The 27,149-nt window shown below is 40.1% G+C and overlaps 1 protein-coding gene and 1 long non-coding RNA gene across 3 annotated transcripts; one reads left to right on the top strand and one right to left on the bottom strand.

Moving 5' to 3' along the window:
• The first annotated feature begins 5,230 nt into the window (after nt 1-5,230).
• On the top strand, nt 5,231-8,915 carry LOC139804342 (uncharacterized). The gene is made up of 3 exons (XR_011729345.1): nt 5,231-6,391; nt 7,100-7,134; nt 8,127-8,915. It is a non-coding gene; the product is annotated as an uncharacterized lncRNA (long non-coding RNA).
• Nucleotides 8,916-9,924: 1,009 nt separating this feature from the next.
• Nucleotides 9,925-26,959, bottom strand: CD86 (CD86 molecule). Of its 2 annotated transcripts, XM_071761496.1 has the most exons (8): nt 26,771-26,959; nt 24,690-24,767; nt 21,490-21,667; nt 20,585-20,634; nt 19,030-19,368; nt 15,061-15,372; nt 12,886-13,020; nt 9,925-12,183 (listed from the first exon to the last, which is right to left on the bottom strand). In XM_071761496.1, the coding sequence occupies exons 4-8, from the start codon at nt 20,628-20,630 to the stop codon at nt 12,164-12,166; spliced, it is 852 nt and encodes a 283-aa protein (XP_071617597.1). In that variant the 5' UTR covers nt 20,631-20,634; nt 21,490-21,667; nt 24,690-24,767; nt 26,771-26,959; the 3' UTR covers nt 9,925-12,163. The 2 variants fall into 2 exon arrangements, with proteins under 2 accessions (XP_071617597.1, XP_071617608.1); XM_071761507.1 differs by lacking the exons at nt 21,490-21,667; nt 24,690-24,767; nt 26,771-26,959 and adding an exon at nt 20,769-20,986.
• Nucleotides 26,960-27,149: the final 190 nt, after the last annotated feature.

Raw genomic sequence — 27,149 nt, 5'->3', positions numbered from 1 at the left:
ATTTGTGCCAGATTATAAATCAGATTGCAGCTAATGACAACAGCCATTTAAATTTTTTCCTATCTACTTTCAAATGCAGAGAATAAGCTCTTTGGAATTTTCAGCTAGACAGTCATCCTTCTAATTTCTTTGAACCATTTGTCTGTAGACAATGTTAAACAATTGCTGTGATCCAGCTCAGATAATGTGATAGTGAGCTGTTCCTACATAAAAGGAATATTATACAGAACTATACAGTCTTTCAAGTGGCTCCCTAGCTGAATGCAACAATCTCTCAGATTCATTTCCTTGTGGCTGAGACTCCACTGCAGGGTCATTCTTGGGATCTGTTACCATAGCAGAGTCTCCTGCAAAACCACTTAGAGACAACTCTGGGTCAGATCTCTCAGTTCTCCATTTTCATTTGGGGGTTTGGCTGCAGGGGAAAAGTTGTTAAAAGTAAGGGTTCACAACGCCAGTAACTTGGGTTTCATTCTTGCCAGAGACACTGAAGAGAAAAAGCTGTAATTTTTTCTTCTAAGAGTTAAGGGTGGCAGACTCCTCCTCTGGTCTGTGAATGAAGGAACTTTATTTAGTTTAAAAAAAAATAATTCCCAAACAAAATGCATATTAATACTTTTTGCTTTATGAGACATCACACAAGTTGTTTTATTGTACATTAGGCTGGAGGACTACCAGGGCAACCACATTTCTCTCTCACTGAAAATAAATTCTGCTTAGCATTCTGCTGCAGATGTTTCTGAACTGAGTGGAGCTTCAAGCAAACATCTTTTCTCTTTCCCATGTTAAGTAGCAGGAAACACCCACATGTCCAAATATGCAAACTCACACAGGTAAGTTCTTTTCTTGATGCTGGTCTAGGCATACTTATCAGAAAGGTAAGGGATGAGGCTGTGACGTTTCTATAGCTTCAGAGCATGGTTCATGTAGGATTTCTTCCAGAGCCTGTTATATTTTCTGGTGCAAAGTTTCAGAATTTAGACCTCACAGATCTACTTAAGTGAGTTAAGAGTGGCTTTATCACTCATCTGCTAAATTGCATCAGCTGCTTCCAGCTTTCAGAACAAGGACTTGAGTAAGCTTGTTTCTCTTCAGTAATACACATTTTGATTAATCAGTAGGAGAAGACCACTGGAAAAACAGGTCTGATTAACCTGCATTCTCTACCATATGTATACTGTCACTCACTATTACCTGACACTGCATTTCTACCAGCTATATTTGACTACTTGCTAAAATAAAAGTAATGGATCTTGCCACTGAATGCCAAGTATGCATTCAGTAGCAGTACTGCCCTAATACACTAAGGGATGCTGGGTTTTTTTCTGATTTTCTTTCACTTAACTATTGTGAAGATCCTGATGCACTAAGGGCACCTACCTAACCCTATTCAGAAATTTTCATCAGCAGCTTCAAGGAGTCTCAATTTTTTTTCACTGAGCAACATTGTAGAGAGATCACTGAAGTCTGTGCTGATATGCTGTTTTATTAATCTTTTCAAATAAAGAGCATTTTAGTTGTAGTTACATCATCTGGAAGAGCTAGGAAGGCAAAGACCAGTTACCTGTCATCCAATATACTGTATTTGTTGACATTCTTGTTAGAGGCTATTTAAGAAGTGCACTTGAATCAAGAAATTTACTTCTGTGGATATTTTTCTTGCATATGTTTTGAAGCATATTGTGCAATTTGGCTTCCAGGCGATTTTTTATTCTCATATTAGTGGGACAAAGTCCATGGAAGGTTTGAAGACTTTTGTTCTAAGACAGAGACTTAAGAGCTGGTGAGATCAGCAAGAGACTGTTACTTTGATTTATTCAGATATCTGAAGTGAAAGCTAGAAAAAAGATGCTCCTACTACAATCAGTGTATCAACTGCAACAGTTCAAATGATATTGATGGCTTTCTTCCAGAATATTTTGTATTCTTGGAATTTGTAGAGCTGCTGCTGGGACTGGAAGCAGGGAGCAATCCCTATTATTTTTTTTCTTTCCTGCACTTGTGAGAGAGAGTAAGGAAAGAAAATGGAGTGGGGTTTTGAAGTACAGATATTGCCAAGGTGAAAACTTCAGTTAATATTGCTTATATAGCAAGAGTATGAATCTGGACAAAGTATCTCAGAGAAGGTCAGTAATAAGCAAGTACATTTTTTAATATAAAGCCAATAAATAATTATGGTAATTTCTCCAAGACTTCAAATCCCATATGCTCTTCAATTTACCTCCTAAAATGTCCAGGGAAAGCAAAAGTTGGCTGCTAAAGAATCATAATTACATCAATACTTACTTCTCTCTGGCAGAGCCATTACCTCCTTTGCTTGCCAGTAATGCCATAAGGATGTGGTACCACTATCTTTCATGAAGATGTTGAGGTCACCAGGGAACATGGTAAAACAGTGCTTTGCCAGATGTCACTGTGACAACCCTACCCAGCTTCACACTTTATCAGTACAACTCTACATTGCACACTGGGAGTCATTATGGGTGTGTGATAAAAGTGATGCTGGAGCTCTCTCTGCTTTAGAGGTGACTATGAAACCTACCTAAATGCTTGGAAATTGTCAGAGATGCATGTGGGAGAATGGATTTTCATGTCTCAGATGGCCGACAGTCTACTGTTCGGAGTGCTAATGCAAACTGAAATACCACACTTCTTGTTTTTTTCACCATTATGCCATGTAAGGACTCTTTAGAGGGCTTTTTCTTTTTCAAGAGAAGACCTCTTTTTCAAGGTCTTGTCTGACCTTTCTCTTAATGATATTGCTCAGTTCCATTCTTTTAATATTATTATATATTTTTAAAATTGTACTTACTCACACCAGTAACATACTCCGGAAATACAACTGATGGAGAAGAGTATACATAATGGAGCTATGATGCTATGTAGCTTAAAAAGCACTGTACTTTTATCCAGGTGTGTCTAATGACACATGTTAGATAGTGGAATCTATCTAACTAAAACTAACAGGCCTCTATTCACTGGTATCTATTCAGTCTCTTAATGTTTCCCCTTTTGATCAGTTGAAACCCTTCCATAAAGAAAATTCAGGTAAATAAGTCTTTAGGTATTAATAACAAAATACCTACGGACTTTTAAAAATCCTCTTGAAGTTACAGAAAATAATTTGCAAAAATGGTCTTTAGAAGCTGGGGAGGGCAAATAATTAAAGTTAAAAAAGAATTATTTTAACATATATTATGTGTTCTCATGCTGGCCCTTATTTTGTCTGGCTTGTATAGTACTGACACTACTGAAATTAAAAGCTTTGAGTGCTTTTGAGTATTTTTTCCCAGTTTTTACAGTTCTTTTTTTTATAGTTTTCCTTTTGAGAGTAAGAACATACTTTAAATCATTAACATTTTCCCTGTGAGAAAAACTACTTTGTATCAACTGAAATTTTTATCTGCAGGGTTTGTAAGTTTCAGGAAAAAGGAACTTATCTCTATAAAGATTCTCTGTCTGTCTCCGATGTGTTATCATCCAGATTCTCAATGGCCTGTAGAAATTCCATTCTCCCTGTTGCATTCAGTTGTCTGAATATCTCTTTTCTTTCCAACATGCTAAAATTTAATTTCCCCTCTTTTCTAAACCTCAGTGTTGTTGTCCAATGGGTTCTTTTCTGCCTGGACTGCCTTACAATTCTGTCCACACTGAATAAACCACCTTTTCTTTGTATTTTCTGAATACCTTCCAATTTTACACGAAAAGTTCCCAAAATGTGAGTGGAACAACTTGCAAGGAATTTGTTGAGAGTAAGCTAGCCTTATGGGATTGGTCATGAGCCAGGCCTGAGAAGAAGAGATGTCAAGAAAACCACAACACAATATTAGAGACTGTCAGAGTGAATTAATAGATTGTCAGCAGCTCATCTCCAAAAGTGCCAGCTGCTGCTGGGGAAAAGGTGAAAAGAGTCCCATTAGTACAGAGAAAGATGCTAATGAGATTATTTCTGTACCTGTAGTTCATGACAGAAGAGTGCGCCGGTGGCAAGCAAGGCTGATGGTTTCTGGGGCTGCATCAAACCCAGCATTGCCAGTGGGCTGAGTGAGGGCAGCAACTTCACACCTTTTTACTCAGCACTTCTTAGACTACATCTGGAATAGTGCAGCCAACCTTGGGCTCCCCAGAAAGATCTGGGTAAACTGGAGCAAGTTTGGTGGGAGATTGTCCAGTCGGTGATGGGGCTGGAGCACTTGGAGCTCTGAGGAGAGGCCATACGTGCTCACTTTGTTTCACCAGGGGGAGAGATACCAAACTGCATCTTTCTAACCCTGCAAGGAGGTTACTGAGGGCTCTTCACAGCAGTGTGAGGTGGGAGGATGGGAGATGACATTAAGTAGGTAAGTTCTAGCCGGGTGCGAGGAAACACATTTTATCTGCAAGGACAGTCGAGCAGTAGTAGACCAAGTCCCTCTGTGAGGCTGCACTGCTTCCATCCTCAAAGGTTTTCAAGACCTGACCGGACAGCTCGGTACGGTCTCAGAGCCGACCCAGTTTGGAGCTGGATGGTGGACCGGAGACCTCACACCCTCTGTCAGACACTTCCTCAGCCGGGGCAGCCCTGCCAGGCAGCGCTGAGGGGAGCTGCCCATTGCGGGATGCCCGGCCGGCCAGTGGCAGGGGGGGAGTGGGACACGGAGCAGCCGCCAGGGGGCAGGCGGGACGCGCCTGGCCGCCAAACGGCCGCCGGGTTGGGCTGCGCCGCCCCGGCTGCACCCAACGGTCGCAACGGCCGGCGGCGGGGCGGTCGCTACGCTTCTCTGCACCCTCTTCTTCGTCCTTCTCTCTTTTGTTTTTTTGTTTTTTTGTTTTTCTATTTTACTTGTGGAACCAAAAAGGGTACCGGGTTGTCAGTGCAACCGGGCCTTTCCCCGACCAAAGGCCGGCGGAGGTCGTAGCTCGGGACATTCCTCTTCCTGTCAGGGAGGGTTGGTGAATGGGAGGCGAGGTTTGCATGGGAGCCTGTGGATGCTACTGGTCAAGCGTTCCAGAAAAGCAAAGGAGAAGAAAGAGGGAATAAAGAGCCAAGCCCAGTGGTCTGACTAGGGACCCTTACTGTAAGACCTGATTACAGTTTTTTCTTCAGTGAGGTACTGCTGCTGTGGGTGTGCGTGTTGGGTTCTGGAGAGGCTACTTAACAGTCAGCCTTCTGAAACTCCCATGCAGATGAATATGCAGGATGGGGTACCCCTGCATCCAGGTTTCTGCTGGAAACTCATTCTTGAGTTTTCTGCTCACTTTTTGCCAGTGAAAGGAAAAGAGTTATACAAACCGATAGGATGAGACAGGTCTGTGCCATGGTTTCCAGATCTTGTTTCTGAGATCAAAGAGCTGCTTTATATTAGGGGAGGCTGGCTCTTGATTTGTCAATGTGTTAATGCTGGTACAGCATTTTGGTATTACGCTTGATAAAACCTACTCCGTTCTTGTACTGCAGTTGGTTTTTTTACATTTTCTGTTATGGGTGCATACAAATTATTGAATGACTTAACAACTGACCCAGTTTAAAAAAACCCAAACAAATGCATAGTCCTTATAATCTAATTGAGTTTCTATACAGGTTTGGATCTGCAGTCTAGTTTTCCCTCCTAACCTGTTTTGCTATGATTTAAAAGATGTTAAGCAATACCTTTACCATTCAGATATAATGATCATCTGTAACTGTAGCTGAACTAAAGCAGAAGAAGGAATTAGTTATTATTGAGAGGTTTGTTATTTTGAATGATCTTTTCCAATACGTCTGGACGAAGCTGACTGGCCATAGGATCTGTCGTTATCCATCATCGTAATTCTGCCAGTTTCAGCCAATCCAATCTGACAAAACCTCATCTGAGACACTCTCCAAACAATAGTTGTAGAGCGGATCTTGTACAACATCCCAGACACAGAAAGAAGATCTCTGAAGAAAGATCTCAGAGTGTTAGAGTCTGACTCTGCTATATGTCTGATCTGATAGGAAAAGCTTGATTTCTACTGTACTCACAATATGCTCTGCTACCACAGGCAACCTGAATAGTGGAAACCGTGAACACTGATCATTCTCTCAAGGAGCTCTCTAGTAGTGTGTATCTTGTTTTCTTTCCTTGGGTTTGTCTTGGCTTTAGAGTCTCTTGCTAGGTGTCGTAATTCTTCTCCCTCTAATATTTATTTTTATATCAGTCCCTTTCTATTACAGAGTACAAAAGTTTATTATATGTTGGCTCTTTCAGATACATTTCAGAAACCTGCTTACTTTGCTTCTTTTGACTTCTTTGTCACCTTTCCATGCAGCAGCTCATGCAGGAAGCTGAGAAGTTGCAAAGCAGCTTTGCAGAAACACACCCGGGGGTCCTGCTGGACACCAAGCTGAACATGATCCAGCTCCGTGTCCTTGTGGCAAAGGCATTGAATGGTATCCTGGGCTTCATTAGGAGGAGTGTTGCCAGTAGGTTGAGGGATGTGATCCTTCTCCTCTACTCGGCATGGCACTGGTGAGGCCACACCTGTAGCGCTCTGTAGTTCCTCTGAGTGACAACAGTCACTCAGTAAGAAGGATCTCTCACATCTTCCTTATGTAACCAGTTATTCCAAATTGTAATGCTAGACAGATTCATTAAGTCCTTTCTCCTCTTTCTTCATCATCTGCATAGGTTCAGCTCCCTAAACTTCACACTGTAAACTTGCTTGCTGGTGCCTTGGTCATTTTGGTCACTATTTTTCTAATAAAGTAGTGCATTTAACAATCCAGGGTAAAGAAGTACGATCCCTCCTCTGCTTCTGTGTCGTAGTCCCATTTTCATACCTGCAAGGATTGAGTTAGCCCTCTCAGTTGTGAAATAGACTGTAGTTCTGGCAAACCAAAAGGCAAGTGAAAGCTGTTTCCATGGTGTATCTTGAAACCCTTTCTCAGATTCTGTAATATTTGTAGGAGAGAGGGAGGGTGAAGATGAAAATGGTGTATAAGAGAGTTTTCGAGGTGGTAGAAAGGTTCTCAGTTTGGAACACTCTTAAAAGGGACCAGTTTCACTTGCTAACAGCAATAGAACTAGAATGAGAAAAACCGTAGACAATTATTCCAAAACAAACTAGTTATGTTTTTCATTTAACATGTATGTTTCAGAAGAGGATGGGCAATATGATTCAACAGCTGTCCAGGTATGTATGTAGCTGCAATTTGACCTCTTCCCATCTCATCTTTCCATTTTTCCTAGTTCCATGTCCTTTTGAAAAATAATAAGCATTGCTTATTAGGAATGGGTGGCTAAGCATAATTTTATGATTTTCACATGATTTTGTTTTAAGAGGTATATTAACAAAGGCAGTGGACAAAAAGTATGCAGGTCTCACCATCCAGCACACACCAAGTGCAGGAAAAATTGATCTTGTGTAAAATTCACAAGTATGCAAAGATGCATGGCAAGTCAAGGATCTTGAGAGTATTTTGGATTTCAGGACTTCTGTGCAGAAATTCTCCTTGCTGTTGGTGGCTGGAGAATAGCCTTCCCCAGAAGGCAACAGGCAGACAACTGCCAGAACCTTTTATTTCCTGAGATCTGTGAAACAGGGGCTTGTGCCCAGGCTCTGCAGTTGATGCATGTGCATTTCCTGTTGAAGCCAGCCTGGTATGTCACTCTTTTCTTTACACTGTCTCAGCCTTCATCCATTTCCCCTCTCTTTCTCTTCTTTCATCAGTTTTCCTGACTAATTGTGGTTCTTCTGTTGAGAACCCTCTAGTAGCCCATCCTTAGATAAGAAAACATGTCCTTCTTAGACCTTTCACTGCCCTAGCACCCTCCCAGTGCAGAAGATGGAAAAGCAAATAGAGAACAGTTATAAATTATGACAGCCCAGTGTTCCAGTGTTGATAAGTATTTTGTGTACATTTTTTTCTGCTTTTTTTCTTCTGAGTTTGATAAGGAGAAAGAATTTGAAGCCAAAACTTAGAGGTCATACACACAAGAACTATATTTCTTTCATAAAATTACCATATTTATGCAGTCAAATGTAACCTCCAGTAGCAAATAATTAATCTGAAGAGGGAAAAGTCCACTAAGGCATGTTTTCCCTGAGATGGTTTGTTAATTATAATCTCTTCAAAAGTGACCATGGAATACAGCAAATGCAACTCTTCACTGTCCCCTCATCAGGCAACCATAGGAAAGTATTGCTTGTTGCAGTAACTGGCTGACATTTAGAAATCCACAGCAAAACTAACTGACTTTCCTCTTCACTAATGACCTGGATCATGCAAGTGAGTGTACCCTACTGGTTTAAAGATGATAAAAAACTGGGAGGAGTGGCACACCAGAGAGTTGTGCTGCCATCCAGAGGGATCTCAAGAAGCTGGAGAAATGAGCAGAGAGGAACCTCAAGGGGAAATTCAAAGTCCTTCACCTTGTGAGGAATAACCCCACACACTGGCACAAACCATCTGGAAAGCACATTCCAGAAAAGGACATGGATGGCCTAGTGGACTAGTTGAAGATGAGGCAGCAGTGCGCCCTCGTGGCAAAGGAGGCCAACAGTATCAGGGCTGCATCAGGGAAAGCATTGCCAGCAGGATGAGGGAGGTGATCCTTCTCCTCAGCACTGGTGAGGCCCCATCTGGAATCCTATGTCCAGTTTTGGATTCACCAGTACAAGAGAGACATGGGCATACTGGAGAGAGTCCAGCAAAGGACCACAAAGACGATTAAAGGACTAGATCATCTCTGGGCTGAGAAGAGGCTGACTGACTTGGGACTTTTCAGCCTGGAAAAGAGAAGCCTCAGACATATCTCATTAGTGTGTATAAATCCCTGAAAAAGGCTGTGAAAAACAGAGTCAGGCTCTCTACAGTGGTACCCAGTGACAGGATGAGATGCAGTGGCCACAAACTGAAAGCTAGGAGGTTCCCTCTGAATACAAGGAAAGCCTTATTGGTCACCTGTGAAGGGTGAGCAGGTTGCTCAGATGGGTCACAGAGTCTCCCTTCTCGGAGGTAATCCAGAAGCTGTCTGGATGTGGACCTGGGCACCTTGCTCCAAAGGACCCTGTAGAGCAGAGGCTTTGAACTGAGTGATCTCCCCAGGTCCGTTTGAACATTAATTTCTCTGCAGTTCAGTGCTGGTTAACCAGTGAACCTGAAGCAATCTATCATGACTTAGAGTCTGATGAGAGGATTTTACCTCTGGGCATTGGATACTGGTTTAACAGTTTTCTTTTCTTTGTTAGTATTTTCTGAACTTTATAATTTTATGCCCAAAAATAAAGGAATGGTGTTTTTAAGGGAAGTTATATGCTGTGGTATGCAGTGGGTGGCTGCTTGTTTGTTTGCTTACCATGTTTATAGAGTCACTAAATGACTAGAGGCAAAGAAAAAAACTACAGAATGGGTGAGGAGATACCCTGGAAATCTGAGCGTATTCATATGGAGGACAAAAATGCCAGCACATCAGCTAATGCTTTTCTTATGCCTTGCTACTGTGCTCATTAGATGTTAGTGCAGAGGATTAGTGCATTTTAAGAGACAGAGACAAACTAACATTTTCCCTGAAGCCCATCTGCTTTTTTCCCCCTTAACTGTCTTTAGATGCAGGAAAGAATTAGAGTTCTTTTTAAGAGCAAGTAAAGATGAGGTAGAGAAATTGATCAGGTAATAGAAGAAGGTTGGCAGCCTAAAGTAGACGGATGGCAAGGGAGAGAAACAAACAACTTCAGTAATTAGGAACAAATTAAGGATGAAAGGGAGCTATGAAAAGGTAAACCTAAACCACCATCTTACTTTTTCCAGTAGTTACAGTAGCTGATAGTGATAGTAGGCAGTGTACCACGGTGAAAATGCCTGTCAGAGGTACTAAGACATACTGCAAAACCTGTTAATTTCCATGTGCTAGGAATTTATTTATTCATTTATTAAGGGTAAGGGAATATGCTAGAGAAGGACTCTTGAGTCCTAGCATGGATTTCCAGATACCTTATCCATTGTGGAGGAACTGGTTATTGTTTTTCTCCTAGTGACAAACATTAAAAGTTGGTAAAGTTTTTTTTCCTTAGTGTATAAAGATGACAATATAAAACAGCACATTAGGATTTAGTAAGAGACTACTAAGAGAGTTACAAGACTGTGAGTTCAAGACTGTATGTGTACATCTGTGAATCCACAATCTGTGTGGAAGACCCACAAAGCTTCTTGTTTCAGTAGGAGCAAAGTAGGGTTTAGCTGTTGTTCTGACGACCTCAATGGTATTGTGGCTTTAGGGTGGATGACTTGAGTGGGAAGGAAAAATTATGAACAAAATGAACCAAATCCCAGCAAGGGTTTAAAAAAGCAAGACAGACGATACACATCTAATGAGTATCCTTGGTTTAGTATACCTTATAGATTAATACATGCTTTTTTAAGCAACCAAATATTGATCAAAAGTCAGATAGGATAGTGTGACCCACTGGAGATACATTTTACAACCTGCAGCACAGAATCAAAAGGCCAAATTTTCAGACTGGAATTCTGTATCTTGTCTTTGAGGTGTATAGGTCAATAAATCAAGGAGGTACGCATACATAGAGTTGTGCACATATATCTATCTCCATGAATGAACATACGAAACCTTCAGTCGTGCCATTCTAGTCACTACAGCAATATCTTTTTTATTTATTTGCTTCCAAGAAATAATTATGGGGGTGTTCCCCAATAGACTGCTTTAATGGCAGGAGAATAAAACACCAATACAGAAAAAGACATATATTTTAAAAAGTCACTAAATAAATTTTATAGCAAATACAAACTTTTGCATAAAAATAAAACCTTGAATTTTTAATAAAACGTGAATAATATTAATATAAATGAAAATATTTGGAAGGTTAGTGTAATGGCTTAATAAACTGACTCCCAAATTGTTTAGCTAACTGAAAGGACATGTACATTTTGTCACACACTTGAAAATGGAGTAAAAAATGAGGTGGAATTTAGTGACTCAACATCATTTAACAGAAAAAATATCTGTATCCAGCAGAAACCGTCGAGAATTTATGTTCTCAGACTGCAACTCTGAGCTGAAATTTGTCTTGAGAATGTGATGCTAATGACCCTGCTATTGCTGAAAATGTCAGACCTACAAACACAATCAAAACCTCAGAAGAATTTTGTCTCAATTCTGCTGCATTTTTCCTCCTGAGTGATGTCAGTGCTGCTGAAAAACATAAAGTGCAGAGCTCATTGGAGGGATGGAGAACTGTCACATTTTGAATGAAATTGAGAACCTTACCAGAAAGGTAAAACAAACTACCTCCCTGTAGCTTAGTGTACAGATTGTTCTGTCTTCCAGGCTTGAAGCAAAATTAAGAAGGGGAGAACACAGTCAACCAAATTTGAACATGACCTACTAATATAATATTTTTTTGTTGTCTACGTAGCTTAGTTTTCTGTGTTTAGATTTACAAACATATGAGTGATACCTCAGTAATAACTGAACTGCTTTCAGTTTCTATTCCTGCATCCACCTGAGCAACTAGTACTGCATCCTGTCAGGATGCAAACAAAAATGTGGAGTTAATAACTGGGTGTATTAAGCTTAGGATAATAGTAAAAAAAAAAAAAAATTGTAGCAAGAAATTATGTTTAAAGCAAGTCTTTCCTTAAGATGATTTTGAGTTTCAAATGCCAGATGGGAATTGCATGATTTTTCTCAGAAGGTGAAGAAATCCCTCAAGTTCCTCTTTCTGCTGTGAAGTTTTACAAGAAAATTACTGGTAGAAAGCCAGGCTGGCTCAGCCAAAAGTGGCTTTGGCTCATGATTAATAGCCTCCCTCAGATCATGTTTGTGATGATGGTTACAATTCAAATACTGTAACCTCTTTCTCCTTCTGAGACATTCCCTCCTGTAACTTATGCAGCTTTGCTTTCTTCGTTGGCTCTCAATATATTACAATGTCACTGTGTGTAATGTCACAGCAAAAAGATAGCCATGCAGAGGCAGAGCATCGTATTTCCTACCATTCTGGAGCTAAAATAAAAGCAGAGAACACTGGACAGTGGATTTAAGCCATCAGACAAAAATATTGCATGTTGTTCTGCAGGCTATGTGGGAAGGGTTCCTGTTTTGGGAGAGCATCAAAGAATATGAGATCTCAGGCCTTGCTATGTGCAGACACGATTCCCAGTCAGCAGTCTGGCTGATGGCCTTGGTTTCAAACTGGATAGCTTCTATACTGCTAGACTGACACCTAAAACAGATGAATATGTGATTTACAAAAATTAAGAAATAGGAGCTGATAAAGATTTGACAGTAAATGTATGGTTGTCTTAGGATTTGGAGAAAGAATGAGGTGGGGAGCAGGACCCTTATCAGGAGTGACTATGAAGAATGTAATTCCATCTTGCTACAAGGAAGGATGTCAACATGAGGATCCTGCCAGTGCAGAATAAAACCTGCAGTGCTGAGACTTCATCTTGGAACAAGACAGAGAAATGCAACACAAAGATCAAATTCTGTCACAAGTTCAAGATGATTCTTTTAGTCTAGTGTTAGGAAGCCTTTTGTGGAGCAATGCCTTGTATCCTTCAGCTCTGATGACAGAGGTACTTGCACTTGACAGAAGCCTCATCTCATCCCAAAGTGCAATGATTTTAGGACTCAAATCTACCAGTAAACTGTAAACAACAATAAAGAGGAAATTGCAGGAAAAAAAGCTAAGCTGGTGCCACAGCAGTCTCAGAGAGCACAAAGAAGAAGGAGAAGTAGACAAGTCAGACAAAAGATGTTTTGATTTGCTGATGGATGGACTAAGTTGTTACAGTAACTAAATAGTCCAAGGAAATTTAGCATGAAACCCAACTTCCTGTCAGCAGCTTGAATGTAGGTAAAGGAATCATTACAAAGAACAAAGGCTTGTGACTTAAGCTGAAGCTGAGAGGTAATAACTTACTCTGGCTGGTAGATGAGATATTTCTGTTCTTCTTCAGTATCACAAAAGCCAGAAGAAGTGTGATCAGTATAATCACAGCTATAAGTGGGCCAAAGAAATTAATCTTCACTTGTTCCATGTCTTTTACCTCTATCTCTGAATAAGAAAACAGAGGAGTTACATGCAGCAAAGATTTAATTTGGTGACAATTAGGGTAATCTGTTCCAAAGTTACTTGAATTATAAGTTTAGGGAAAGGTCCTTAGCATCCTTTGTTTTTACAGTTTTTATCAATAAATCACTAGCCACACTGCTTTATTTCCATTTCCAAGTGCAAGTCTTAGCAGCCACTCCAACAACAATAAGGCAAAGTACTCCTGCAGTTTGAGTAACATGTAAAAGATCAGCAACTTGATGAATACGAGTCTATGAGGCTGCTACTGTGCTGCTGCTGCTCTGCTACTGTGCAAGTTGGAAGAACGTGGGATATGTTACTACGTAGGTATCTCTTGGAAATGATGGTCAAAGGCTAATGAAATGACACTAATGTGAAAGTAGCTGGGAATGCAAAAGAGTTTCCCTCTATTTCTGGTTATTGTGATTTTGAGGTTTTGGTTGCTAGAGTTACTAACTGATACAGCTTCAGTTATCCTATGATGTGTGCACAAACTTTTGTTTGTGTGAAGTTCCTAGCTTCTTACCCACCATCACTTTTTACCAGGTAGCTACTTTCATAAAGCCAGGGAGGAGAGAAGAATTGAATGGGGAAGAGGAGGATGCAGCACTATAGCTATAATAGTGCCATGTTAACACCTATGAGCAAGGTGCAGAGCTGTGCAAGCCTCAGAAGACTCTTGCATTGTATTTTAATATTGTTTAGAAATCTTGGAAAGTAAGGACATTGGAGGCAGTTTGCCGTATCTAGCATTGATGACTTAACTCTTTAGCAAAATTTATATGAAGAAAACTGCACTGTGGAACTTTTTTCAGAGAGCAACAAGCATCTTTTTAAACTGCAGTAGTAAGGTTCATGCCTGTACTACCCTGGTAGGCTTTCCTGCAGTACTACCATTTCCTCTTGGCTATTCCTGTCAATTGAAGCATAGCTCTCCATCTTCAACATGTCTAAAGGTGACGTGCAAGCCAAATAAAGTTATGACAAAAGTGGGAATTTTCTTTATTTTTTTCTGCTTGTATTGTAATTTATGAACAAAAACATGTCAAAGGATGTTTTAATTTTATTTATCTCCTGCAACAGGAGATAAATAAACACAGCTGTAGTTTAAAGAAAGGGTTAGTCATGTGGAACCCTGATATAATCCAACAGTAAAGCATTTTTGAAACTTAGGTCCCCAGCTTCTTACACGTGATGTCTGAAAAAAGACACAATCTCAGAGCAAATATAATCACCGAATAGTAATTTTGGAATGCACTTTTCATTCTGCCAAATGTTAGGAAAACCACCAGGAATGCTTCTAAGATTAGTCAAAGTTTTGTGGCCTTTACACTTAAATTCAGTGCAGCCTATTTGGCAGCCTATGGGCCAAATCTGGTCTAAGGGATTCTTCTGTTTAGTCTTCTGCCTCTCTCTAGGGTATGATTAAGAATAGCACCTGAACATCAGAAAAAAACCTTTTTTAATGTCAGGGTGGTCAAACACTGGTCTGGATTGCTGAGAAAGGTTGGGAAGTGTCTATCATGGGAGATGTTTAAAACTTACCTGGCTAAGGCCCTATACAACCTGTTGACCCTGCTTTGAGCAGAGTGGTTGAACTATATGATCTACAGCTGCCTCTTCCATCCTCCACAGTTCTCTGATCTTGTGAAGTGACAGCCTCTCTTAACAGCTAAATATCACCTCTAGAGACTGGTAACAGACTAATCCAGATATCCATGTTGACTTTTTGCTAGTTCAGCAGCATATAGGGAAGGGACAAACAGGGCCATGTTCTTGATCATACAGCACTAGCCTTCCTTTCTGTGCTCTCACCTTGCTGTAATAAGACTTCCCATCTGGAAAGGAGAGGAAATTTGGTGCACCTGGGTGTTGGTGAATAGGATGGAGAAGGTATGACCTCTGTAAACAACTTCTGCTGCAGCTTGGGGTTTATTCCCTCCCTCGACTATGCTGCTATTTGTGATCAGTTCTACTGCAATGTACTTCTGCAAAAATCGGAATAGACAAATGAAGACTTACCTATACTTAGTGGCACTGAAACAAGGCTCCCCAGCTGCTCTCCAAGATGAAGCAAGCAGCTTATATTAGTGAGAGCGTTTGTAGGAACTGGGATATCCAGCTTGCTAGTAACATTGTACAGCCTTGTTACAGCATCCTGTGAGACATTCATGTGACGCGTAAGCCTGTCTGTTGTGTTTTCATGTGAAATTAGCCAAGTCATCTCCTTGGGCTCTGGATAACCTCCGCTGGAAGAACAGGAAAGATGCAAGTATTCATTGGGCCTTAGTTCCCTGGTGTGTAGCTGTGCTATCTCAGGTTGACTATAGTTGGCTGAAATAGACCGAAGAGAAAACATCATGAGTCAGAAATACCACATCTTGTGACCGTTCCTGCCAGTTACTTAAGATTTTCAGGCACAAGCAAAACTAAACTTGGGACTCTCAAGAAGGGTTTTCTATGTCTTTGGTGTACATGTAGACTTGCTGCTCTTTGTCCTCAGGATGTTTCAAGAACGCAAGTCTGAGCAGACAGACAATGGGCCTTTAGATCAATTGACACCTCAGATTCATCAAGCCTCACCTGCTTTCAGGTCAGTGCTTAAGGATAACATAGGAGTGGGACACAATGCTGCCTACTCTTAACCTCCCGAATATGTAAGGGGAAAGCCACAAACTTCTAACTTGAAATATAGAGGTAAGTTGCTGGTAGACATGTCCTTGGAATCTGTCACTACTATGAGTAATCATTTTGCAGCATATAAAGTAATTTACTCAACTTGATACTGGGTCTCTCCTATCTTGGCTTGTTATGTGGTAGTGACTACAACACAAGTTCTTTCACTTTGTGTCAATGGATACTCATCCCAGTTAATGAAAAACACATATGTTGCTTTAAAAAAATCAAGTTACCCTGGCAAGAAATTATTAGTGAAACAGGATTCGAAAGAATTATTTAAACATAAAATATGAATGATAAAAGGAAACTTTTAAACAATACTCTCTGTTAAATAGTCTCCCTCTCCCAAATATTCTCAGCCAGGATTTGTTTGGTTAAAAAGTCATAGTAGAAATAGTAGACTATAATGGGAACATGGACATAATACTGACTGCACATTGGCATACAGCAAATTAAAAAGCCAAATGCTACAAAACCCAAGAAACAGACTCATTGAAAATACTTCATTATTTTAGTTAGTGCCAATAGGGATATAGATAATATGGAGAACTATTAGAGAAGGGGAAAATAATTCTTAGAAAAATAAGAGCCTAAGATGGTCTCACTCTTATTCACATGCACTCAATATGTTGGATCCAGGCTCTAATCCTTGCCCCAGTGAATTCTTAGCATGAATGTATGAAGAAATATGATGTTGTTTTTATTTGCTCTACCCCAACACAGGGAGTAGGATTTAGCTCGGTCACTTAAATCCCCAAGAGTCCTTGGCTATGAATTCAAAATGGAAAAATCCCCACCAGTTTTACGTCCCAAAATTCTGTTGTCTCTCATGGGAGCTCAGCTTCCTCTTTCTCTTCAGGATCTGACTTGCTTACCTGACTGTTCACTCCAGCTTCTGGTCTATAGTATTTATTCTCTCCTTGGCATCCTATAGGCAGGAATGTAATCCATTGCTGTGAAACTTGCCAGATCATCCAGGTGATTTAAGAGTTCCAATCTTATTGACAGGAAACAAGTGGAAATAGTGGAATATACACTGATCAAAGCACTTTTGTTTTTATGGCTTCTGGAACCTCAGTTTACTGACAAGTGATGCTGGTTGCATGCGTAGTGTGAGCTGTGTATATGTGAGCTATGGATTGTTAACAGAAAAACATGTTTCAGGAAGTTTTTTGTAGCTAAAGATAACAAGTCTTCCAAAAAGGCTGCAGGCTTAGATTTAAATACCTAAGAAGACAGCATATCCTTCAAGCCCTTAATATTTTTCTCAACAGCTCAGTCATCCCACCTGGTTTTGTTCTGTTTTCTAAAGTGACAACGTGCATTACTTCTCACTTGCTTCCAGACACTGACTGTTTTTATATCTTCAGTGGAACAATAAAAAAATAAATTCAGTATTAATGTGTATTTCAGGTTTCCACACTCTGAAAATAAGACTCTTCTTAGCCTTCTGTGTTACAGAGTAATCAGATTGATCTTTTAATATCTCTAGAAGGACTGTATTCTTTCCAGCATTCAGATAATTCAAGTAGAGCTTTTCTTTACGCTTTTAAAACTAGGACATAAACTGTTAGTCTCTATTCTGGCACCAGTTTCACTCCCAACACTTTGAATAGCACATATTTTGAAATAGCTTCCCCAGTCTCATCTACTTCCTTTATTGATCCTTATTGATCCATTCAAACAAAGGACCAGAGACACACTACAGAAGCAGAATTTCCAGTTAGGCTGCTTGTTACTGTGGTCCCTACCTTGCCTGTTTTAAGAGCCAAAGCTTTCCATTGTGAAGCCCTCCCTTCTTTCTAAGGAATAATCTATGTTCATTGTTCTTATAGAAATCATCCTGGTGGTACACAATACCCACAATTATGTCCATTTTAAGTGTGACATGTCATACTACAAAAAACCCTCCATGTATGATATGAGATTCTAATTAAGAAACAGCAGGTAAGCACGTGTACATGTCAACATTTGTAATTTTCTTCCAATTAATTTTGAGGCTTTTTTTTTTTAAATAGGATTTTATACTGCTCCTTCTTTTGGGAGATTATTGAACCATAACTAATTTGGAAGGAACACAGCAGCAAATAGCTTAAAACACTCTTCCTAATTTAAGCCTTAAAAGGTCTGGTAGATTTTTAGTGCCTAAATCTGAGACTTGTATAACATAGTGCTCAGATGTTGGCTATGCTGGTAACTGATTCAACTGCTTGAATTAACTGAATGGTTGATACTAAGCACCTCTTAAATTGCAGGCTTTGATACTGAGGAGTCATTATAAGGCACAACCTTGCTGAAAATACTTGTGAAGAAAATGCTGGAAGAATCAAAATGAAGAATCTAGGTTTTCTATCAGTGGATCAAGGGGAAGATTTGCTGTTAGCACAAAGCTAAGCAGTCTTGGACATCCTGATACTCTGTTTCTGGCTGCTGTTACATGTGGTCTGTTCTTTTTTGAAGAAGTATGCTGAAGCCTGAAAATACCAGTGGAAGTTAAAAGTTGTTATTACTAATGACTAGTATCACACTGCAAGGCATATGTCAAAAGTTACTAGCAAAGTAGATTAAAATAGAAAAATATAGGGAAAATATATTAAGAATCACTAAAATATTAAAAAATGTTAGGAAAAGATTAATTCCTCATTTTCATTCCTCTGTCATTCTTTGCTGCCTTTTTGTCATTCTTTCCTCCTCTGTCATTCTTTGTTGCCTTTTCGTGTGATAACACACAAGAAATCAGGTTGAATTTTTTTCTCCACATGCACTTTTTGTTCAGAAGTATTTTCACTCTTTCTTTAACTGAATGTGTGAACTTCTACTCCTCCATATAGGATCTGCTGTTTATTTTCCATGAGATTTATATGATCATAAAATAGCTGGGTGTTTGCAGAAATCTTATGTTTCAATTCTAAATTACCACCAATTATGATAACTACTGCTACTTTTAATAGAAGGTAGTGCATCAGATGCAAATTAAGAAGTATATTTTCTGGAGTCCTAAAAGCTGTACAGCTTGCAGGAGGCAAGAGGAAGAAAGCAGAATAGTTTTCACTGTATGGTATCACGGGGTGGGAACCAGAAATGATGCAGATCTGAGCAAATTGTTGCCTAATTTTCTACTTCTTCTGCTTCCACATGAGTACTTTTCATTCAGAGCTGAGGATTTTCTGTTGAGAATTCTTTTATCCATCTTCAGAAATTCTGCTCCAATGCAGCTACAACTTCAGTACCCCATATTTCTGGACTGAACAAAGTGACAGAGAACCCTCTCAAAAAACTCAGACCACACAGTAATTAGAGGACATTACTTACCAATGATGTGCAGTAAGCACTCAGATGTGTGTATGACCTTTGACAATCCTTTGTCTCTGTGCTGTATAATACATTTATACTGTCCCTCATCCAAAATTTCTGCATATAACAGCTGCAAGGTCCATTTGTCCATATCCATCTTGGTGCGATTTATATATTTAGGACTAAGGTAATCATATTTTTCCTGACCGTAATATATTTCATGCACCACTTCAGTGCCTTTTTGCCAGAAAACTCTTAAATCCCTTATGTCAATTTTCTGAGGGTTTGGAAAACAGCAGGATAGATATGCAGTGTGATTGAGAAATGATTTCACTTGATGCACACTGGCAGCAACACCTTAGACAGAGAGAAGAAATTAAGATTTCCATCAGCTACAAAAAGCACCAAGTATTTGCACTCACAGAGGCAATGCTTAACAACAGTAGCAATAAAACTGCCAGCATTTAGACACAAATTCTCCCATTAGCTACAACAGGACACATAATTCTTCAAACTGACTCACTTAGTCTTTGGGAGTTTGTTTCTTATTTTTCTTCCTGTATTTTACTTTCCAAGAAAGGACTACCACATACCATTCTTGTATGTAGCACCCTGAGTGCAGTAAGATTCTGCCACAAAGGAGATGGTTGCAGTTTCTTTTTTTTTTAAAATGTTGAGTCCATTCTCTTAATAAAATAACACAGCATTGCATTTTTTAAGAAAATGTGACACGCACACTGTGAGGTAAATGTTGGTGTCTGTGGGATATACGACCATAAAGTCAGAAACAGGTGAACACTTTCAGTCTCATTGAAGAATTAATGTGAAGTTTAATGATAAATTAAATGTCAGATTCAACTGTTCTGTAATTAATTTAGAGTTTAATGACAGATTAAATGTCAAATATCACTGTTCTGCTTCTGGTCTTGCTACAGTAAATAAACACAATTACGCCTTCATGCAAAGAAAGCATGAACCGTATTATACAAGGCATGTTTTTTCTCCCATTTTCATCAGTGCATATAGGCATCACTACAGGTGGTGATGGGCTGGGAGAGCAGGATTTTCTTGGAATGAGAAATGCAGTCGTCTGTCCCAGAAGATACAAACACCTCTGCTATATTCAAAAGGAGGAGAAGATTTATAGTCTCTCCCCTGGTACAAAGTTTTGTCTGCTCCTCCAGAGCACCAGACTGCAAAATTATCTCCATGGCTGCCTAAAACTCCAATTGTCCCATATCAAACTGTCAGTTTTCAGTTTAATACTACTCTCCTCTATGATATACAGAGGTGATATACACATATTTTAAAGATAGATTTAAATTGAAAATTTAAGAGTAACATAAAATAAGTGTAATGTAAAGATATGAAGTTGAAGAGAGAAACTACTCACTTTTATTTAAGAGTCCCTGCACACAATTTAAATGCATATCACAGAGGCTATCTGACCTTGACTGAGTAATGGAAATGATTAATTGCTACTGAGAAATTAGATTCTTGTGGATGAGGAAGTATCATCTAGTAGGACACAGATAATCAAAACAGTTCTTACAATTAAAAATTTTACTTTTACCTGGGACAAGTATCATAGCGTAATGGAAGAATATGCAGACGTCCATGATGCTGTAAGAAGGAAGAATAAAAGAAATACGTCAGAGGTTGAAAACACTCCAGTATCTTCTCCGGTACTCCCAAGGAAGTGGTAAAGCAAGAAGAAGTTTCGGCAAGAGAGTGACTTTGGGGAAAGTTAATCCCACCTTTTCCTGTGGAGCGCTGCAAGGACGTCTGTGTGTGTCACAGCCTTTAGCAACAAGAAGCATGCCATCTCTGACCTGTGGTTTACAGAGAAGGTGATATGGTGTGAAACTGCTACAGACAGGGTATGTCATGGGAGAAACACAGAGCCTCTTGGGTGCAAAAGACAGGATGAGTACCCAAAACACCTGGTGTGGAGGACAGATGAATGGAGAGCATGCTTGGGTCTTGGTTGTAAGAAGGAACCAAGGTTGTATGAGGAAGAAGATGGGGGAATTGAAAGTAGAGTTAAAGTAGACTATAACACAGAAGGAGTTGAGGGAGTGGCATGATGATGTCAGTTACCAGAAGCAAGTGTCTGACCTTCAGTTTTGTAACAGGAACATATTCTTCATGAAAGTAAAGGATAACTGAGAGAAATCCTGTATGATTTAAAGAACTGAGACTAAACAGCACATTATTTGTGGTCAAGAAAACCTGGTATCTCGTAAGTAAAAAACAAAAACCCTATGACTCATAAGTAAACGAGTTCTGTGATTGCTTGGGTTCATGAGGTCTAAGGGCCTATAATCCTGGTAAACAGCCAAATGGTGAGAGAAGGGCACCTCCATCTTACTGGCCTGTGGCTGCTGGTTTGCGTTTTAGCACCATGGGTTTTCCTGTGCCTTTTCCATATATTTGGGAAAAGCCTCCACACCACTCCTGCCAAGGTCCTTCACTCACCTTTAATCCAGAGAATCTTCTTTTGCTGGAGTAAATGTAAAAACTCTTCAGCTCTCACAATACTTAGAAACAGTGAGATTGCCGTCTGCTGCCTTAACTGGTACAGCTTCCTGGTGGTTTTCCATTATTTGTCATGTTATATTTTAAGCTGGTACACTGTGGTCTTTACTCCAGGTCACTGGGAGCAAGAGTATCTTCATGTTAATATGGAATTTCCCTCAGCCCACTGACACGCTTTTTGTTTGTGTACTGTAACATACAGAACTGTGAATGGTATTATTTCCAGATGAGATTAATCCTCCCTTTCTTAGAAAAGGGGAGAAAGAAGCCCAAATATCTCAGAGAATATAGGTAATTTTCTTTGTGATTCACCTGTTGTAGAAGGAGAGGAAGGAGGCCTTGTGCAGAATCCTTTTTTTGAAGACAGAGATCATTCTTTTTCTGCTTCAGCTGCCCTACTATATGGTGCACTTTTATCAGGGGTGTTCCTCCTAGGCTGGACCCCACTGAATTTAACCATCTTACTGGTTGCCTAAATAAAATCAATTGTGCCAAGACACTGAATACTACAGGAACTCTCTCAGCAGTTATATTTTGCTCCCGTGAATAAGAATTCTTGCTTCTAGTCAAGTTAAAAAAAAAAAAGAAAAAACAACAACAACAAAAAAAGGATAGTCCCCCTTTTTTTTTTTTTTTTTTTTTTTTTTTTTTTAATACAGTGCAGGTGGTTAAGAGGAGAAATTTTTAAAAAAGGAGCAACTGGAAAAATAAGTGAATTAGAGAGAGTCTACTGCTATATTTAAGTACGTTTTGCAATGACTACCTCAGAGCAGCAAGGAGCAAAACTGGAACTGAAAATAGGAGCAAGAGAAAGAACAAAAACCCAGGCAAACATACCAGACAGCACTCCTTGCCTTTCTTTATGCCTTTGGAGCTGTGAGAAGTCTCAAAGATCCTAAATGGTTTCCTGGTTGCTGTCTTCCAGGAGAAGGTACGTTGCTGGAGAGGGCTGCATAAAGGATGCCAGGAGTCTGCAGAGGGGCAAAACCACATCCTCTGCAGAGGGAGGTCACTGAGTGTGACAAGCTGCTTCTCTTGGGTGAGCTGCTTTATAGAGCTGCTAATTATGAATCGGGCCACTACACCTTCAGTACTGCAAGCAGCTTCTCTTTTCCTTTTTTACAAGATGCTTTTAAGCAGAAAATGTAAATCCTTGGAGCCAGCTTACAGAAGACTGAGGGGAGGAAGCATTACATAGTCTCTACTTACACAATTCCTTCACCATATTCATTACAAATTCTATGCTCAATTCTCTTTTATGTCTGCAGGCCAAAGATTGGTTATGTCCCAGAATTGTTTAGCAGTCAAAGGGGACTTGGTTAGAGGGGAAAGATAGACTTTGCTTCAGGGTATGGCCTGCTGCTGGCAAACAGTGCAGACCAAACTGCCCTCTGTGGCTATGGCCCAGTGCATGAGCACTTGGCTCCACTTCAGAGCACTGTGGGTCTGTGTGTGGGTGTCCAGTTTTTGTGTTCATGTGCTGGCTGCATCCAGCTGTGGAAATGGCACTTTTTCATGATGCCACTGATAACTGATGAGATAGGAGTGGTTTGAAGACCCAGTGCTCAAAAATTATCTCTGGCATCCAGAATTGCATGAGTCCAGTCCACCAGGAGGTACCCATTTTCCCTTGCTAAATAAGGCTAGCACTATGTAGCTTGTCTTTCTTGCCTTCTGAGGCTTTGTCAGCCATTTCTGGAGATGTCCCCATGATTCACAATTACAAATCATGTGTGAAAGTCAGAGATGAAAAATGGAGAAGTATATTAATGGGAATTATGTCACTGCAGTCAGAAGTCACAGTCCATTCTTTAGTTATTCTCTCTGCAGTCCAGACACCAAAAGGAGAAGAAACTGTAGAAGTACAAGCACTTCACTAGCGCTATTCATGACTGCTTTGTTTTGGCCCAAACCCATCTGAGAAAAGTCATAAAGCAGTTCCCACTTGACTTAGTAGAGGGGGACTCCTTCACTGAAGAACTCAAAGATCCATGTTTAGGAAAAGTAACTTCACTCCCTTTATTTTTGAGGGCAAATGCCAAAAAGCCCTGTGTGGCTTACTTTGAGACCATACTTCCTTTCTCTTGTTCCTGCTAATTCAGCATGTGAATCCAGCATGTGAAAACCCAATACACATAGTGAAGCATAAAGGTCTTGAAGTACACAAGAGCTTTGTACCTGGTATGTTTGCCTGTGTTTTCATTTGCTCTTTTTTCATGCTTTCATTCTTGGATGTAGTAGTTATCTTTTGAAAGAGTCTCAAATGTGTGCTCTTAGACTTAGTGAAATTCCTTCACTGCCTTTCAGTTCCTTTCAAAACATTCCATTTTTATATGTAATTACTTTATTTTCTTACAGTAAGTATACATCTTCTATGGGAAGAGCCTCCACCCCCATGTTTCATGATGAACTCAAAGCAAAACTGGCTGTTGAATTAGTAACCTATTAACTCTTCTACTGTAGGGAATTTTTCTAAAATTTCCATCCTGTTCAACACTGAGTAGCTTCCCAAGTGGTGCTGTGAGCCTCTTGGAGACAAGACATCCACAAGTAAGACTTTCCCCTGCTGGCCTGAAAGCTATCCTAGAGACTTCTAAATTAAATTCTGCTGAAAATGCATTTACCAGTCTTCTCTCATACTGTAAACAGGATTGATTTGAACGAGTGTTATCACAGAAATCACAACTGTAGAAAATTTCCTTCATATAGCAAAGTCAGAGAATTCTAGGAGGCCCTCCACCCAAATCCTAAGCCATGCAACCTCATATATACCCAACAAGGGACACATTTTAAAAACACTACCCAGGCAACTTGTGTTTCCTATGTGCTTCACTGCTTTAATTAACTGCTAAACATTTGCTCATTCTTTTAGAACAGTCTTTTATTTCAACTTTCATATAAATAATCTGGATTTGTCATTTAATTATGTTATTACAATAAAAAACTCCTCTGTCTTCCTAATTTCTGAGTACTAAATCAATTTCATATTCCTTCCCAATATTCCCTTTTCCAGTAACATCCTGTGATTGTATCTGAGATCTTCAGGAAAACCATGACTTTCTCTGTGATTCTGGGATCACTTTGATCTAACATCCAGAAACTGCTCTTTTAATGCTGGTTTAACACCACCCGTTACTTACCTTTGGTCCAAAGATCATGGAGCATTCCACTTCCTCTGCAAGCAGAATTCTTCATCCACAGCTAAAGTGAAGGTATTTCTGAAAAGAGAGCACAGTGACTGCCTAACCAAGCACAGTCCCACTGCACAAACCACAGAAAAGGAAAACGTACCCCACCCAAACGCAGCTGTGGGGGAAATTCAGAGGGGAGGAACATCATCAACCAGAATGAGATATTCATTAGCTGTTCAGAGTTCAACATAAAGAACAGGTCAGGTTGACATATTTTTCAACACTCTAAGCCACATCTGGCCACAGAATGGGCAAGTTGACTTAACCACTTCTGCATCACAGGTGCCACAAGAGGTGATGTCTCCTCCTTCCCCAGCTCTTACCCCAAGGTTGGCCAAACAAACTTGTCAGCTAGGAAACAGCAATTGCCAGATTCACTTCTCACCAGATTACACTCACCTGTTTGACTTTGCAGCAAAACAGAATGCGCACACCCCTTTTCCCACACAGGTCACAATTTAGAGATGAAGAGACCCACCAGCTGATGGGATTTCTTTGAGAGCCACAGAAGTGGGAATTCAAATGCCCACCTCCAGGCTGTCCTGCTTCTGGGCCTCCTCAATCTGCACAGGGCACTTTGCCTGCAAATGCCAGCGTGGGCACACAATGCAGGACAGGCATAACCTCACACTGCAGTTTGCAGGGCATCTCTGGTGACAGGTTATGCACTGTACACAAAAGGTGAAATCTGTAATTGATTTCTGATCTATACCCAAGCACACCTAAGAAGGATTAGCAGCCATACAATACATTATATGTTTGGTCCCCAGGTATTTCATTCTTTATTTTCAAAGCTAGCTGGATGTGACACAAACCTCATACTGCTTCTTAAACAGAAGGCTCACTGACCAGGAGCTACTTTTTCTTGCAATAAATTAAACTAAATTATTAAATGAAGATGTCATCTTCAGCAATACAGTTAAATGAGCCAAGTCCTCCTGCTCTCAGTTCTAGTGCAGAAATCACCCTGGGGACACATACTTATTTTCTCATAGTGCTTCTCATGGCACATTAACTGATTTACAAAGCTAAAGGAAGAGGTTTTGCCTTTTGGAATTGGGTCCCACCTTTTAACCACCAGACTTACAGCTGTTGACAAGAAGGGACATGAATCTCCTGTCTACTGGTGTAAAATAAAATCACCATCTTTGTAACATGCATAATCAGAAAATGCCCCACATATCCACTTGGTCCTTCTGCTCAGTTTCTGATTATAAATATCCTGCTCCATGAATTAAGGAAATAATTGTGCCTATGCCACTACAGAATGGGGTCTAGCTCATTTCATAGAATCATTAAGGTTGGAAAAGACCTGTAAGATCACAAAGTCCAGCTGTTAATGCAACAACAGCAGGCATCTAAACCACATCCCCAGTCGTCATGTCCACACATTTTTTTCACTTTTCCAGGGACGGTGACTCCACCACTTCTCTGGGCAGCCTGTTCCAATGCCTAACCTCTCTTTCAGTAAAGAAATTCTTCCTAACATCCAATCTGAAACTCTCCTGGTGCAACTTGAGGCCATTTCCTCTTGTCCTGTCACCAGTTATGTGGGAGAAGAGAACAACCCCCACCTCACTAGAGCCTCCTTTCAGCTAGTAGCAGAGAGCAATAAGGTCTCCCCTCAGCCTCCTCTTCTCCAGACTGATCTCCAGATTCCAATCCCCTCAGATGGTCCTCATAAGAGTTGTAGTCCAGACCCTTCACCAGCATCGTTGCTCTTCTCTGGACATGCTCTGGCACCTCAATGTCCTTCTTATAGTGAGAATTCTCCTATAGATCAGTCAGCTTTCTCCAGAGGACAAGGGATGTGTGTGAGGGTGCTACAATTAGCATCTGTGACTCAAATGAAATACAGAGAAGCTATGGAGTCACTTTACCTACAGCAATTACATTTTTACAAATATATGCTCCTACTTGTTTATAGGAGCATTACAAACACTTGCCCCAGTAACTGCTGAAATCATTATCAGATAAATAAAAGAGATAAAACACCCGAGTGAAGGCATTACTGCAATACTAGAAAGTACCTTGTTTCTTTGTCTAGGCTTCTTGTCTCAAAGGCAGCAAAATATTCCACTATGGATCTTGAACAACAGAAATGTTCATTCCTTCCTCTGTCCGTAGTACCCGTCCTCTTCCATGTGCAGCCTGGATCACAGTAAATCATCCCTTTCCTAGCATGAATACATAAACGCTTCTTAGAGCAAGAACCCTCTGTCCAAAAGATGTTTCCTCTTTTTAAGCTGAAATTCCCCTTTTTTCAAAACACAAGTGACAGGTTTTTTTTAACAGTGTCCCCGAGCTGCTGCCAGAGCCCTGATCTTCAAGAACACCTTTCCTTGGATTTTGCCTGGAGGAAATAGTCCTTTTTGAATAAGGCTTAGCTTTCATGGCTGGCAAATGTAA

This window comes from Heliangelus exortis, chromosome 1 (assembly GCF_036169615.1).
Source record: "Heliangelus exortis chromosome 1, bHelExo1.hap1, whole genome shotgun sequence".
In the NCBI taxonomy this organism is placed as follows: Eukaryota; Metazoa; Chordata; class Aves; order Apodiformes; family Trochilidae; genus Heliangelus; species Heliangelus exortis.
Note: the sequence above shows the minus strand (reverse complement) of the source record. Positions and strands in the feature narration are given on the sequence as shown.